At 39.7% G+C, this 16,867-nt stretch overlaps 1 protein-coding gene across 7 annotated transcripts in view; it reads right to left on the reverse strand.

Annotated features, from left to right (window-relative positions):
* The window catches only part of tbc1d5 (TBC1 domain family, member 5), a 495,410-nt gene that overhangs the window by 80,365 nt on the left and 398,178 nt on the right, over nt 1-16,867 (reverse strand). For 4 of the 7 annotated variants that reach the window (XM_068006087.1, XM_068006080.1, XM_068006052.1 and 1 more), the window contains exons 16-18: nt 8,737-8,822; nt 6,068-6,315; nt 1,002-1,067 (exon numbers count right to left, since the gene is read on the reverse strand). In XM_068006087.1, the coding sequence (XP_067862188.1) occupies nt 1,002-1,067; nt 6,068-6,315; nt 8,737-8,822 (400 nt within the window). The remainder of the gene's footprint in view (nt 1-1,001; nt 1,068-6,067; nt 6,316-8,736; nt 8,823-16,867) is intronic. The other 3 variants (XM_068006107.1, XM_068006096.1, XM_068006070.1) reach the window with 1 other exon arrangement.

Genomic DNA, 16,867 nt, shown 5'->3' on the forward strand with positions numbered 1-16,867 from the left:
ATTGAATTAAATAAAAGAGACAAGGGAAAAGTTAAAAAGTTTTAATTTAAAAAAAATGTAATGACCAAACACTATTAAAATAAGGAGTAATGAGACTCCATATTTTTAAAAGTTAATTTTTAGTTGTTCGTTAGTCATTAAGACTTAGCACGCTGTTAGAACTTAGTTTAGACCTGTATTTTTAAGCGTGTTTGTTTTGTGGCGTAATTAGTTACTTACCAGCTGGGCAGATAAGCAAGTTTGCGCTTTTTGAAGGATTTCTCCGATTGCAGCGTGTGATGTCCCTTCAATTCAAAGCTGTCATATCACCGGCGAACTAGGAGTGAGCTCATGATTCAGTGTTTCACTGAGCATGTGCAAACGCCGGAACATGTTCCTGCATTTTGCCACTAACGACGGTGAACGCTGTTGAGCTCACCGTTATTTCGCAAGCAATTTCTGCCCCATAATGTGATGCATATAGATTTTAACAGACATTGATTTGAGGGTGGGAATAAAGCATGATTTAATGGTGACTTTGAGCATATTTGTGTTACTGCTGCAATAATGATATGCTCATATTCATACACACTTAGGTGAAATTGATGTTAAAGCATCCAAATAATCATCGCTTCCCTTTGTAGCAAAATTGAAATAATTCTCTCACCACCTTGTATCTGATACATCTATTTACGTACACACGTAGTGCTGCAATTAATCTCCTTTCACAAAGACATTCTTGTACATCGGCTCATAAAAACAAAACAGAAAACTTATATCCTTTTGATTTAATTTGGCAGTTAAGCATGCAAACAAGCACAGTAAGACAAGTTCAAGAAATTCATTAATTATTTGAACAACACTGCCCCACAGTGGTGAGAGCCTGACAATGGATCGTAGTAACTAAAAATGAATGTGATGTCAACAGCACACGGAAACAAACCACAGGATGTTTCAATGATCACAAGCAAATGCCAATACAAAAGCCAACTAAAAAAGCGAGTTACTACAGCGATTGTTACCTGGGAGCTCAGTAATTGTCTTGACAGGGATACAAGCCTGAGCATCATCTCCTGTAACTACCTGTCCTAGTAAATAAGAAAAGTTATTTGCATACGCAGGACTAAATGTTTTATGCTACTTTTAATTCTGTTTTTTTTAAAAAAGTGATAATTTGTTTCTGACACAAGAAATTCTAGGTAACAAGAAAAAAAATTCTGAAACTGCTTTTGTAACAATGCAGCAGAATACAATGATCAAAAAGGAATGGGAAACAAATATATATTGAATTAATATATTATTTAGATTTATTTATATATCAACCTCTTTCAAGAAAATGTGAAGCATTTTAGTCAGACAAGTTGTTTGTTTTTATTCAGTTTTCGCTCCCCCTCGATGAACCTTGATAGTGAGTGCTCTCTCTCCACAGGGGACATCACATCAAACCCAATCCAGTCTTTAACCTAGCCACACACATACATACTGTCCAGCAGGGATTACCAGATAGTGATCAGGCATGAGAACCAGACTGATTCTTCCCCATAACCTAAAGGCAGTGAGGCCAAGTGTACTGCCCCTCTATTTCTACCCCAGTTGAGATCAGCTAACAGCACAGACCAGGGATCAAACCCAATCTATCCAGCCTACATAACCCAATATCACATTGGGCAGTATGCTTACCTACTGAACCACTAGGAAACTAGCCAGACAAGATGTCCCTTGGAGTGTTTACCATATAAAGACAATCAAGGTTAACTACTAACTTGACTTTCTGGTATACTTTGACTCATTCTAGAAGAAAAATTTGCAGGAATGATTATAGAATTGCAGACTAGCTGAAACTGATGAAGCAAGATTGACTTTACAAAAAATGTTCTTCGCAAGACATGGACTCCAAGAGGCCACTATTCATTTGTGTGCCTAGTGTTAGTAGGCTATTTTACTGCAGTCGATACCAATTATGTCCATGCACATACACCTCCAACAGGGGCTGTTGGATAGCAATTTGGAGTGGCACCCCTGGCTGATTTTCCCCTCCCTATACCAGGGCCTAAGGCTAAGCCCTTTGTCACTTTAAAATCAGCTAAATCAGCTAACTCAGCACAGATTCAGATTGTCCCTGGGACTTTCCTTGTCTGTATGGCTTAGCAACTCACTGTTTTAACTGCCTGAGCCTTCAGGGGAGCCAACATTAACTTTTTAAGTTGCAATCATTGTAACTTGTCATTCTAGGCAGAGTCTTAATTATATTAACATTGTTGGTCTTAATCTTGTCTGGTTACACACACCTGAAGACATCGATTTGTTATTGGATGCAAGATCTAAAAATTCTATTCACCCATTGCGTTTGTCCTAGCTCTCATTTCAACGCGCACAATCCTCCAAGAAATTCAGACAAGTGGCCAGAATGATTTAAGATGCTTGCTTCTAGTAGAAGTTACTAAGTGGCTATTTGATATGCATAACTCAGTAGCAGGAATGCAACCAGTAAAATCTGAGTCCTGGACATACTAGCAACATGCTTATTTCCCGAGCCACCAGGAAAGGCTTTTTCACATATTTAAAGATTGGCTGAATCTGGCAGTTTTATTTTTGTTGCTATACTTGATCCAATCTAGAAGAAAAAATTATTTGAGATTCTCAAATGGTAGTCAAATTGTTTGAAAAAGACTTCTGTATCCAGCCCAGCTGGATGTTTGAGTGTTGTTAGGTTTTACATATAATAAAGATTTTAAACAGATTTTGTTGTTGCTCGCACAGTGAGTTCCCAAACCTGGCCGTAGTTTTGGAGAACTAGGGATGATAAACCTCCTAGTGCTAGTTGCACTGCTGTCCTGAGAGAGACAATGAAATAGATTTCAACACTCAGTCTTACAAAATATGGTAAGTTCATGCTACTGCGTCTGTGCAGACAATTGCTTGATATAAGGTAAGTTCTGTGACGCACTGATGCAGCTGAATTGTTTTAGGAATACGGAGAAGCAGTTTAAGTCCCAATGTTTTTGAATTACACTTTGTATTCTAACTAATGATACACTTATCTGTGCGAACTGAAGTTTACCATCTAGAAAATATCAAAACAAATGGATAAGTAGTTCAAATCATTAAAAAGTTAATAGCTCAATCATTTCTGGGACTCTTTGGTATGGTAGTATAGTGGTTATTTCACTGGACTAGTAATTGATTTTAAAATTCTCATCCTTGTTTACAAATCCCTCCATGGCCGCGTCCCTCCTCTAGCCCTACAACTCTGAGATCTCTGCGCTCCTCCAATTCTGGTCTCTTGCGCATCCCCGATTTTCATCGCTCCACAATTGGCAGCCATGCCTTCAGCTACCTAGGCCCTAAGCTCTGGAATTCCCTCCTTAAACCTCTCGATCCCTCTCTCCTCCTTTAAGATGCTCCTTAAAACTTACCTTTTTGACCAAGCTTTCGATCACCTGTCCCAATATCTCCTTATGTGGCTCAGTGTCAAATTTTGTTTGCTATCGCTCCTGTGAAGCACCTTGGGACGTTTTACTATGTTAAATCAGCATAAATGCAGGTTGTTGTTGTTATTGTAATTCAGAGACCTGGTCTAAAAATGCAGAGAACAGGAGTTCAAATCCCATCATGGCAGTATGGGGATTTGAATTCCGCAAATAAAAAAAAGCTGTCGGATTATCGCAAAAACACAACTAGTTTACTGATGTCCTTTAGGGAAGGAAACTTGCAGTCCTTACCGGGTCTCGCCGATATGTGACTCCAGTCCCACAGCAACATGGTTGATTCTTAATTGCCCTCTGTAATGGTCTAGCAAGCCACTCAGTCGTATCAAACCACTATCAGCGGTTCAAGAAGGCGGCCCACCAGGACTTTCTCAACTAAGGATGTGCAATAAATGCCGGCCTTGCCAGCGAGGTCCACATCCCGAGAATGAATTTAAAAAATGACTATAAGAACTTTCAAAGTTTCAATGAACAAGCTATATGTAGAATAGATATTTTTCCTTCCATTGTTACTTATTGATTCTGAAGAGTTGTAAGTGAGCTATTTCTCTGAATTACCAAGATCACTGTTGCATTCATATATCTGGAGCTAGACACTGTCATATTATTGTAGAAAACATTTTCTACAAAATGCCTTTGACCCACTTTTTTTTCTAAAAAGCATAAAAATATGAAAAAGGACCTGAGACACTGTCTAGTGTATATTTAGGATTAAATAGTAATGTAGTGTATACTTTTAATATTGATCTATCTGCCCAGAACTCAATTATGTTCATTTGCAGAAAATTAGATTAGGGCTCCGGCATGGGCTTGATGGGCCGAATGGCCTCCTTCTGTGCTGTAACCATTCTATGAGGGCTATCCCCTTTAGTTTTGCCTCAACTGGATCTAATTTTCATCAAATCGATTCTACTAAGAGAGCCTAAAGTAGGAATGCTAAGTGCCAGAAAAATAGTACTCCTCTTAAAGTATTCATACCCAAACACTGGAGTAATTACAACATCGACAATATTTAATTCAATAAAGTGTAATGCAAACTAATGGTTACATGATGACCACTATTCATACAGACTATTTTGGAGTGATTCATAGTTATTCCTAAACCAAAAAAGAAAAGAAATAACATGATTGTCTTATTTTTTGACCCAGATCAAAAGAACAGAAAATTAGAATTTAGTAAATAACGTTAAAAACAAATGCTATAAAATTTAAAAGACAGTCTGTAAGATCTTGTGTAAGTCTGACTAGTAATCACTTTAGGTAGCCTCTAGGCTGATGGTTTATTCAGCCAATGCATGCATTTTTGAAATGTATCATTTTGCTGTGATTCCATCTTCACAATACCACTTATTGTTTACTGTTGCTATTGGTACAAATTTCACTATTATTCTGTGAATCTGCTTTTTCTTCAGAAAAAAAAGTTAAGAGTGAAAGAAAATATAGCTTTGCAAGCCTTCTACTATAAATTAGACTGCTGTTCCGAAGGCCTGACTTTGAACTGCAGCTTAACTGATATTTGAAATTCAGCTGCTCTTAATAAGTATTACCAATTCTCTGTTGGGATTCTAGGTGAAACTGATTATGGCAGTGGAAAGCTCTGTCTTTGTGAGTTCACGTGTGAGCTGAGTAGCCAGAGGGTGGGGGTGAAACAGAGAACTGTCAGGACTACTCCTGCTTATCAAGATCTCCTATTTCATAATACCAACATCAGTGATCATGGAGAAGCACAAGGCGCACTCATCTGAGACTTCCAGATCGAGGAGGTCACAGGAGAGATCTAAAAGGAAAAGAGGGATAAAGGATTCTCTAAAGAAAGTACAAAATGGACATATTAAAACCCAGAATCCAACGCCAGAGAATTAGAAAATTTAACATCATAGGACTGAGCTTTGAGAAAGTCTAGAGAAATGTGGATTTTTCAGCTTTGACCAGAGGTCTTTGAGAGGGGACCTTATAGGAGGCATATAAGGGTGCATTTACTGGCAGTGTGAATCCAGAGACAGAGCTTGACATAACTACAGACTAAAAATCCCTGAGGGGTAATCTCATAATGCTTTGGTTTGACACCATATGGAATGTAAAATGTGAATCCAATGCCATCTCAAATCTGGTTTACAAAGTGTTCAGGGGACACTTCATAAAACCCACCTAACCTCAATTTAAACATTTAGAGAATGGGGATTCTCCCCATTTCAATTTCTAAACATTGAAATGTTTTAATTGTTGGGAGAGTGGTGTGCTCAAAATTGTTAGAGCTCTGGCCAGACAAGAGTTGGGCAATGTAAACATGGTTCTGCCTGATTGGAGCCCAAACTACAGCTACTGCTCTCAGACGCTGCGGTGTAAGTGCACCCTAAGATAGTAAAACAGGATAGTAAAGCTAAACTATGACAATAGGATAAGGAGTTCAGGGAGATGAGAAGAGACTGCGGGTTCTTTCTGGATTCCACACCTGTATCATGTGATTTTCCAACTTTAGGATTGATATCTTTCATTTGAGTCAAAACTAACCCTAGTGTGCTAAAATCTCAAACAAAAATTTGTATTATTGACTAGGGTGCTAGATTACAGCACATAAGTTATAATTTATTAACTTTTACCTTTGCTGAGTTGCACAGGCATGCTTTCAGATTTCATCATTCGCTGTTGCTGATGATGTTGGGTGTTCTCCACCATAACTCTGTTGGAGGATGGGTGGGGTACAGGATTGCTGCTGTAGTTTGTTCCAACATTTTGAAAACTGCTGGTACCACCCACTGAGATAGCTGGACTTATCAGCTTCCGTCCAAGGTTCATTAGGCTACTGGACACTTTATTGATGTTGAGGGGAGCAACCTTTGTCCCAGCGCTGAAAAATAATCAAATATTTAAAAATGGTTTATATGTATCTATATACTTTAATGGCACCAACAGTCAATCTGAAAATTACATAATACCTCTAAATGCAAAGTATCAACTAAAAATATTCATAACATGCAAAAAAGACCTACTCTTTTTGAATAAAAGCACTTTCCTGCAACATGGCACAAATTTAAGATAAATTTTGCAGGTGGTTGAGAAGAATCTCTTTATACAATGGGTGGTTAGAATGTAGACTTCTTTGCTACAAACCATTGCTGAAATAGAGCCCATATGTTCTCTTAAAAGGGAATTTGATGGTAGCTTAAAAAGATATACTGAAGGATATGGGGAGTAAGGGGAGTGGAATTAGACTAGGTGGTTCTTGTAGAGAATCACATGAGGACAGACTTGATGGGGAAATTGGTCTGCTTCTGAGCTGTAATATTTTCTAATCAGTCATCCATTAATTTACAAATCACTTTGCCATCCACTCATTTATATGGTCTACTATTATAATACATCATATAAATTATAACAATCTATTCACATACTAGCATTAAATGAAACAATCACTGTTTCTTTTAAAGATAGTGTTACTTACACATATATTTTATATAAGATATCAGATAATTGGTGTTAGATTATTAACCTTTCTGGTATCAAAGACCAATTTACTCGTCTGTTGTTGGAAGTATTCTGGGGTCACCAAGCTTACTCATCGGCAATAATTTGACCACTTTCTTTTTGGTAGTTCCATTGTTGCTGTACCATCTGTATCTGTGGATTTCTTTTCTGGGAAAGATGGTGCCCTCTATCTTGAAGCCGTGGGGGGCACAGATTTAACAAGTCACTCATCATTGTAATTTTGTTGTCCGTGGCTATATGCTTCAATGGTCTTAGCCATCTTTGATCTGGCAACTTCTACTTCAGCATTGAAGTCTCCCAATAGGAAGAGCAAGTCTCACTGGGGTACTAATATGATGGATACATCTATGGACACATGGAAACTCGTCTTTATCATCGGAGTCTGGCACAATAGTTGGGGCATATGTTACTATTACTGATAAATATCCATATTTATGAACAAAATGAGCTGTTCACTTATTGGTTTTCAAGTGATGAGCCCTTTGGGTCTATGGTAATCCATGGCAAGAGCTATACCTTGGAAATGTTGTCCATCATTGCTGCCTGAATGAGCATAGATATATCCACCCACATCTGTGGAGTCCTGCCCAATCTACTTAACCTCAGTAAGGCCTGCTATACTGACTTTGGGATGTATCAATTCCCGTGACAGAAGGATCATTGAACCAGTATAGCAGAGCATCAGAGTATACACAACGTGAAAAAGTGGATGTGGGACCAGCCTAGGCAATGACTATATGTATACAGATCTGGACTTTATGGATGAAATAACAGCATTGGCTGAAACTATGGACACCCTCATTGAAGCCTTACAAATCTTTGGCCAAGAGGTACATAGCCTTGGTCTTCAGGTTAACTGGAACAAGACAAAAGTGCAATAGCTAGGACGCAATATTATTCCAGCTACCTTCATAATAGCTGATGATCCAACCAAGACAGTAGAATCAGTGACATAATTCACTTATTTAGGTAGCATGATTTCCTCCAATGGGAACTGTTTTCCTGACTGCTGTAGGCGCATTGCACTTGCAAGCTCCACGATGAACACTCTATCCCATATATGGAGATTGATAATAATTCACAATCTCAACACATTCAATCATTAGTAATATCAATATTTAAATATGGTTCAGAAACGTGGGTACGGACCAATGTAACGAATAGACGAATTGATGGGTTTCATTCTAGATCACTTCACACATTACTATAGGTCAAGCCTCTGGACAAAATCTTAATTGAGACTGTCGCAACCTGACTAATCAACCACCGCTGTCCTGGTTAGTTGATCGTTACCAATTCCTCTGCCATGGACACCTTATGTGCCATCCCGAATCTCACATTGTCAGAGCATTCACCACCAACATGGAAGAGGCCACGAAGCAGACCCAGAACAAGATGGGATGACAATATAAAAGTGCTCACATGGGTTTTACTACGATGAGGCACAAGTGAGAGCCCTGAACCGTAATGGTTGAAAGAAGCTAGTAGCAGCAACATCCTCTTATGGATAAGCCCCTAGACAATGACAATAATGTTGGCTAGCATGATTTCCACACTTTATTTTAAAACGAATTATCAGTAATAAGGCCGAGCTGAAAACTGACAAACTCAGTAGGCCCACTAAGACAGGAATTTCCTTTGACCAAGAGAATAAAATATTTGTTGTACTACAATGGTCTAGCTATTTAATTAATGTATCTTCAAAATAAACATTTTGTAAAAAAAATGTTAATTAATTTGGTAGAATAATAAGTGTAACATTATGTTTGTTTGGAAACCTTACCGTGTCTTATTTATAATCTCTGCACCACGTGCCCTGTAATAATCTAGATTCTGTTGGAACTGGTAATTCACTGGTCTTGGGTTGTTCTAGGAAGAAATAAAGTATGAAACAAATTTATAGGCTGCACAGAAAAATAGTAAGTGATTAATTTTATTCTAAATGAGAGTTCCAAGTTGGACAAATAAGAACTCATTCAGATTACCTGTTTGACAGGATTCTAACTGTTGCATTAATTTAATTAGGTCAAATCTACTTGATCATAAAATAGTTGATGCTTTGACTACACTTTAAGAAACCTGCACAAAACATCACAGTTCATTCCATTGACCACGCAGCATATGCCATCACAAGTTGCTTGGTCAATAGAATCCCATCTCCATTCTATTGCTCACTTAGTCTGTGGGCCTGGAGCTTCTGCATGTTTTCCGCCCAGAAATCAGCTTAATTTGGACGGAATCGAATGAAATAGCCCTAAAGATCGCAGAATTTTAAGCATAAATGAGTTGTGCCCATAACCACTTTATGCCAGAGTATCCGTGATCTTTTACGCTAGTTCAAAAGTCCATTCACCCGAAGCAGCCCCTGCCCACGAAACTGGCTATGCCCCCAGGTGGGCATTGCGAGTTTCCGCCGATTGCACCCGTTCAGGGGTATTCATCACATTGATCCCAGGATTCCAGGAGCACAGGCACCTGTGGTCACATGAATCCAGTGTTAGTCACCTGACCTGGAGTGTCCAACAGTCACGTGAAGCCTGACCCTGTTGTGCTGCTGCTGCTGCAATTACTTTAAATTCAGCGAATTGTTCTGCCCTTGGTACTTAAAACCTGTGACCAACAGTCAATTGAAGCCATACAAGTGCGTCATGCTCTGCTGCAGTAATTAGTTAATTGAAGACAGCAGTGACCAGCAGTCAACTGAAGCCAATTAAAAAATAAGACCAAGAGCATTAAATCAGTCAGTTGACGAATTGTTCATTTCCTGGCAATCCCACTCCTCTTTGTGATGCTGGAGATTGCCCTGTTCCAGTCACCGATCGATTACACTACTTGATTACGCTGATTCATGGGAGATTTTACGTTTGGGCTTATGCTAATCAGTTTGCACGGAAATTTCAGTGTAACTTCACCTCCGCAAAACCAGTGCAGTGTCCAGCGCATTCCATCGAAACTCCATGCCATGATATCTAGGGCTGACTGGCCACTAAAATGTCATCCAATTTTTTTTGTGGCAGCTTCCTTGACTATTTAGCTGCCTATTCCCCAACCTGAGCTCCTCAAAACGATGGTGAACATATTGAAATCTGGGGTCCACAGTAACATCTGGGTTAGCAGGGAATCATCAAAATAGTGCATGGGACATAAGAACATAAGAAATAGGAGCAGGAGTAGGCCATACGGCCCCTCGAGCCTGCTCCACCATTCAATAAGACCATGGCTGATCTTCAACCTCAACTCCACTTTCTTGCCCGATCTCCATATCCCTTCATTCCCCTCGAGTCCAAAAACGTATCTATCTCAGCCTTGAATATACTCAACAACTCAGGATCCACAGCCCTTTGGGGACAGGATCCAATCTGGGGGCTGCAACAGAGACTTGAAGCAGGCTGTAAAATTAATACTATAGCCCTTTCTAAAAGTATTTTCCTGTGGAATGACAAATATTTTAAAGAACAAAGTAGGTGAAGGCAAAGGTTAATAATAAATTATATTACTGTCAAAAGTCCATGTTCTACACTGTATTAATACCTTGCCTTTGTCTTTTCAGTAATGTAATTACATGGTTTAAAGTAGCAGGATTCTGTTAATCTTTGTGACACCTTTCTGTTGCACTAGGCCAGTGATGATGTGGAGATGCCGGTGATGGACTGGGGTGGACAAATGTAAGGAATCTTACAACACCAGGTTATAGTCCAACAGTTTTATTTGAAAATCACAAGCCTTCGGAGAAAGCCTCCGAAAGCTTGTGATTTTCAAATAAAACTGTTGGACTATAACCTGGTGTTGTAAGATTCCTTACATTTGGAGGCCAGTGAAGTAGAGAATATAGCTGAGGGTAGGAAAAAAAGTTTAATAAGAGCTTTAGCTCTAATTAGGGGCAGTACTGATGGTGGTGGTGAAGTCTGATATCCAAATCCTTCAATCCTCCCAGCAGTAATGTGGTGGGTGTTACCAATGGGAGATGGCTAAAGGACAAATTATGGTTGATTTTTAAAATGCACTTTGCTGCTGGTACCATTGTTTTTCTGTAAATCTCATTCCTCTCCCCCCTCCACAGTTTACTACTGGTCGTTTACATGTTGACTGTCAATAATGGTACATCGTGAATTATTCAATTGGGATGGAGTTGCTGAAACTTTCAGACCTAACCTATTTGGGCTTCAATTATGAACATTTTTAATTCACCTTGGAGCCAACCTTAATTATGTCCCTTATTTTCTTGAGTATCACTCTGTCTACTTCCCATTTTCTGCTTGTATATAACCCACCCTTCCACAGGTTTAATTTCTAATTTTTATTCTCTTACTTCTCTTGGTCTCCAATTTTCTCTGCTACTTTCTCCAGAGTTCCATTGACTGTTTCCCTATCCACTTCTATTTCACTTTATATTCAAGAACTATATCTTTCAGCATCAATCTTTTGTTCTTTTTAAAAACTGCCTCTATGTTTTTCATATTCATTGCCTGTCAGCTATACTGATATTTTAATTCTGCTACAAAAGCTGTGATTACTTTAATTGTCACTACATAGATGGCAGAGACAACAAATTTTGTTGTCAAAGATGTCCAATTTAAACTTCGGCATTAAAAAAATCTATACGGATCAAAACAATGGTATAAAAATTGGTCGTCTTACTAAACCTTTCAAACAACCCATACTTTCACACTATTTTATAGTATTACAAAAATGTTCCTTCAATTTGCTTAATATATTAAATTATCTTTTGTCTTTCCACATTCAATCTCCCATTGGTAATGCCCACCACATTCCTGCTAGGAGGATTGAAGGATTTGGATATCAGACTTCTCCACGACCATCAATTAGAGCTAATGCTCTTCAGGAAGGCTCTTATAGAACTGTTTTTTCCTACCTTCAGCTATATTCTCTACTTCACTGGCCTAGTGCAACGATGACTGAAGAAAATCACATTTAAATAGATTAAACCAGCAGGACATTTTGACACTCTGTGATTGTCCATCTATTATTCTTATGTTACAGGCACAAACCTTTTCTCCCCCTCCTCCCTTTCAATTTGTTAAACAAGATTTAACATGGAGAAAACTGTTTCATACACTAAAGATGATACAGACAGTTTTACTAAACACATAGCATTTAATGTAATCATGTAAACTGTAACACAAGTTGAAGTTTCATCTCAAAAAGATAGGTGTAGCACATGTAAACTCGATTTAATACATGCAAATGTCATCTCATTTGGGTTTTTCCTCAGAGGCATGTTTGAAATTCAATTTCTTTCTCATTAGGGAGTTTCTTCTGGAGAAAGGCTTAGAAAGGCAAGCAACACATTTTGACAGTCGCCAAAGATTATTAGTTCCACGTGATACAAGTGCACACCTTCAGACTGTAGAATAATGAATATGTGGAAGTAATTACAAGGCAGTAATATTGCTGCAGGGTTAGAGGGCATAATAAAATGCAACACAGTTATTTGAACCCCTCTTCAATATTACAATCTTGAAATTGATATTTACTGGGGGAATATGTATCATGTAGTTAATTCATGATATTCACAATGCACAATTACTGTGATATAACCAATGCGAATTTATTGTGTGGTAATTAACAGTTTATCTCAGCAAAAGAAAGTAAATTTATAAAACCAATGACATTATTGAAATAAGTCACCAGGATGCAGCACAATGTAGTCCACTAATAGAAGATGGGGATTATCTAGACAACTGGGTAAATGGAATGAAAAAGGTTACAGACCAAAGTACTTTGTGTTTCCTGGGTTACAGTGGAAAGGAACATCGGCCCAGAAATTGCTGGAAAAATAATGGCGAATTATTGGTGCTCGCCATTATTAAGTTGTAAAATATCCAGCAATTTGTGGTGAAGAAGAGACACGTTATGAGTCCCAATTCTCTACAAATTGCTGGACGATTTGCCCCGCTCTATCGTTAGCCTCGACAAAACTCAAAAAACTGCAACTTCGCCGTAAGCTTCCTCGTTGAAGTTCATTGCGTGTCCTGAAATTGCTGGATTTAGGTTGTTAATGCAAATTAATCTCACCGCAGCAATTTAAGGCTGGTAATTCAAGTCGTAAGGACCCTGTTAATGACATGATTTGTGGTCCTGACATGACACACAACCTTGGAGGCTCAGAATGGGAACAATGAAGCTGTGGAGTCTCACTCCAGCGGGTAGAGAATTGTTCCTATAGGTTTTTTTAAATCTGTCTTCGTAGCATTTTTGTGCCAGTCTTGCCATCCACATTCCTGTTAGTGTCGGAAGGCAATAATTTTCAGGATGCAAAACTGTTTTGGCACTCAGAAATGCAAATTAGATAGATTTATTTCAGAAAATAATTTTGGGATATAGTATATGAGTAATTTGAGACAGGACCTGTGGTAAATGCAGCATCCTTGGGAGGGAAAAGGTGACTTAGGACCTATCGTTCCCAAAGCTCTACACCACTGGGGTTTTCCTTGTGTCATTTCTGGATCTGTTGTAGACTAATTGATAGAGGTTGATTGCTATGACTGGTGATCAACTGCATTATCATTGTATCTTGCGACTGCCAGGATGGTAAAAGGTGAACTAGATGGACCTTGATCTTCTTTCGTCTCGCAATTCCTATGGACCTGATGGCTTCCATCCTAGGGTCTTGAGGGAAGTGGCAGTAGGGATTGTGGATGCTTTGGTGATAGTTTTCCAAAATTCCCTGGACTCAGGAGAGGTCCCGGCAGATTGGAAAACTGCTAATGTAACACCGTTATTTAAAAAGGGTAGTAGGCAGAAGGCTGGAAATTATAGGCCAGTTAGCTTAACATCTGTGGTGGGTAAAATTTTGGAGTCTATTATTAAGGAGACAGTAACGGAACATTTAGATAAGCATAATTTAATAGGACAAAGTCAGCATGGCTTTATGAAGGGGAAGTCATGTCTGACAAATTTGCTTGAGTTCTTCGAGGATATAACGTATAGGGTGGATAAAGGGGAACCAGTGGACATAGTGTATTTAGACTTCCAGAAGGCATTCGACAAGGTGCCACATAAAAGATTATTACTTAAGATAAAAAATCACGGGATTGGGGGTAATATTCTGGCATGGGTGGAGGATTGGTTATCGAACAGGAAGCAGAGAGTTGGGATAAATGGTTCATTTTCGGACTGGCAACCAGTAACCAGTGGTGTTCCACAGGGGTCGGTGCTGGGTCCCCAACTCTTTACAATCTATATTAACGATTTGGAGGAGGGGACCGAGTGCAACATATCAAAATTTGCAGATGATACAAAGATGGGAGGGAAAGTAGAGAGTGAGGAGGACATAAAAAACCTGCAAGGGGATATAGACAGGCTGGGTGAGTGGGCGGAGATTTGGCAGATGCAATATAATATTGGAAAATGTGAGGTTATGCACTTTGGCAGGAAAAATCAGAGAGCAAGTTATTTTCTTAATGGCGAGAGACTGGAAAGTACTGCAGTACAAAGGGATCTGGGGGTCCTAGTGCAAGAAAATCAAAAAGTTGGTATGCAGGTGCAGCAGGTGATCAAGAAAGCCAACGGAATGTTGGCTTTTATTGCTAGGGGGATAGAATATAAAAACAAGGAGGTATTGCTGCAGTTATATAAGGTATTGGTGAGACCGCACCTGGAATACTGCATACAGTTTTGGTCTCCATACTTAAGAAAAGACATACTTGCTCTCGAGGCAGTACAAAGAAGGTTCACTCGGCTAATCTCGGGGATGAGGGGGCGGACATATGAGGAGAGGTTGAGTAGATTGGGACTCTACTCATTGGAGTTCAGAAGAATGAGAGGCGATCTTATTGAAACATATAAGATTGTGAAGGGGCTTGATCGGGTGGATGCGGTAAGGATGTTCCCAAAGATGGGTGAAACTAGAACTAGGGGGCATAATCTTAGAATAAGGGGCTGCTCTTTCAAAACTGAGATGAGGAGAAACTTCTTCACTCAGAGGGTGGTAGGTCTGTGGAATTTGCTGCCCCAGGAAGCTGTGGAAGCTACATCATTAGATAAATTTAAAACAGAAATAGACAGTTTCCTAGAAGTAAAGGGAATTAGGGGTTATGGGGAGCGGGCAGGAAATTGGACATGAAGCTGAGTTCGGATCGGTCAATGCCCTGTGGGTGGCGGAGAGGGCCCAGGGGCTATGTGGCCGGGTCCTGCTCCGACTTCTTGTGTTCTTTAGATTTGTGGTTGGGATCAGATCAGCCATGATCTTATTGAATGGCGGAGCAGGCTCGAGGGGCCGATTGGCCTACTCCTGCTCCAATTTCTTATGTTCTTATGTTCCTATGAAAGCAGTTCCACTGTTCCTGATCATGATGGACAGGGCCACTGGTTTTATATTTCATGGGTCAAGAAAGTTTGTACATTTCGCAGACCTACCCTGTCACTCACTCAATTAACTCCTCTAGGACTAATACAACAATTCCCAAACACAAATGGATTACAATGTCCTCTTCGGCTTGTCATTTTTTTTCTTACTTTTCCTTTCTGTCTCTTTTTTCTTTCTCTTAATCCACTATCTATCTTTCCCTCTCTTTATTTCTCTTTCTGTATCTAATTTGACTCTAATTCACTCTATTTCCTTCTCCGTCATTCGCTCTGTTTCTTTCTCTATCCTTAAATTTAACTGGTTAAGGAGGTACACCATTGGGCATGACGTTCATGAGGTCCCAGGTGCGACGTTGACATCGCTGCACCATTATAGCTTCGCATTTCCACCAATTTGGGACATAGTCTGAAGGGTGAGGTAAAAAGTTCAATTAACGTCACTCGCCACGAGATGTGCCATTCCAGCAATTTCTGGTCCATTGTTTTTTCTGAGCACTTCCTTGCTGACTTTCCTGCAACTAGAGTCAATTTAAGTAAATTAGCCTCAATTTGATTGCATCTGGAATCACTTTGCTCTCTACAGTATTAACGATACATTGCATGCTGCTTCTGGAGAATGAGCTCTTAATCCGGGTCGGTATTCGTAATCTGTAGATCGTCTGCTAACAATGCATGCCTAACTACAGAAGCTGTACAAGATGACTTATCTAAAGAAACTAATTATCATTTACATGGATGCATTTCAAAAGAACTTTTAAAGATTCAGACTAGTTGCCATTGACAGTTGCTTCTCTAGTTAGAAGGGACTTCGATTAAATTGAATCAGCACAAATCAATCTGCCACATGAGGTTTGTACTGTAGATGTTTACGAAGCTGTCTACTAAAAATAGTTACTAGCGGCATGATATGTAACTTGCACATTGTTCCTTCTACCCAGGACTACAGGTCGTGGCTTCTGCTGCACCTTGGGACTGGGACACAATTAGGGTTTTGTCGATAATGTCCTTATTTCCTTCCATGCATATACCATTAAGGCAGATATAAACACTCTCAGTAATGCACAAGAGGAATCAAGTAGTTAGAGATGTTTAAAAAGTAACGGAATCAATGACTAGATTCATTTAGAATAATCGTGGCCTTCTGCTCGTTTTTCTCTAGCTACCAATCCTCTGTCAAATTCCAAGACTCCCAGTCTGTGTGCAGCAGCCAGTGAGTCTTAAAATCAAACCTTCCTCTCTCTGGGGAGCTGTGATACTGTCCCAGCCACCCTCTCGCCTGTCACCTTCTTCCAGTCCTGTTACCCTCCCTCCGATCCCTGTCACCCTCTCTGTCTCTCTCCATGCTCCAATCTTCCGACCGCCTCCCAGTCCCAATCTCCCTAACCCTCCCCCACCTAGAGTTCCAATCCCCTGATGCCCCAACCCTCCCCCATCACCCCCCTCCGCAACCCCCCACCACTGGGTGGGGGCGCAGTTATAGCACAAAATTTAAAATCCATAGTTCCCCGGGGCTGTTAGAAGCAGCGCCCGGATAAAACTTTCCCTCAGGCCGTGTGTTTGACATCCCTGATGTAGAGCATTTCCAT

Source organism: Heptranchias perlo, chromosome 2 (genome assembly GCF_035084215.1).
Source record: "Heptranchias perlo isolate sHepPer1 chromosome 2, sHepPer1.hap1, whole genome shotgun sequence".
Lineage (NCBI taxonomy): Eukaryota > Metazoa > Chordata > Chondrichthyes > Hexanchiformes > Hexanchidae > Heptranchias > Heptranchias perlo.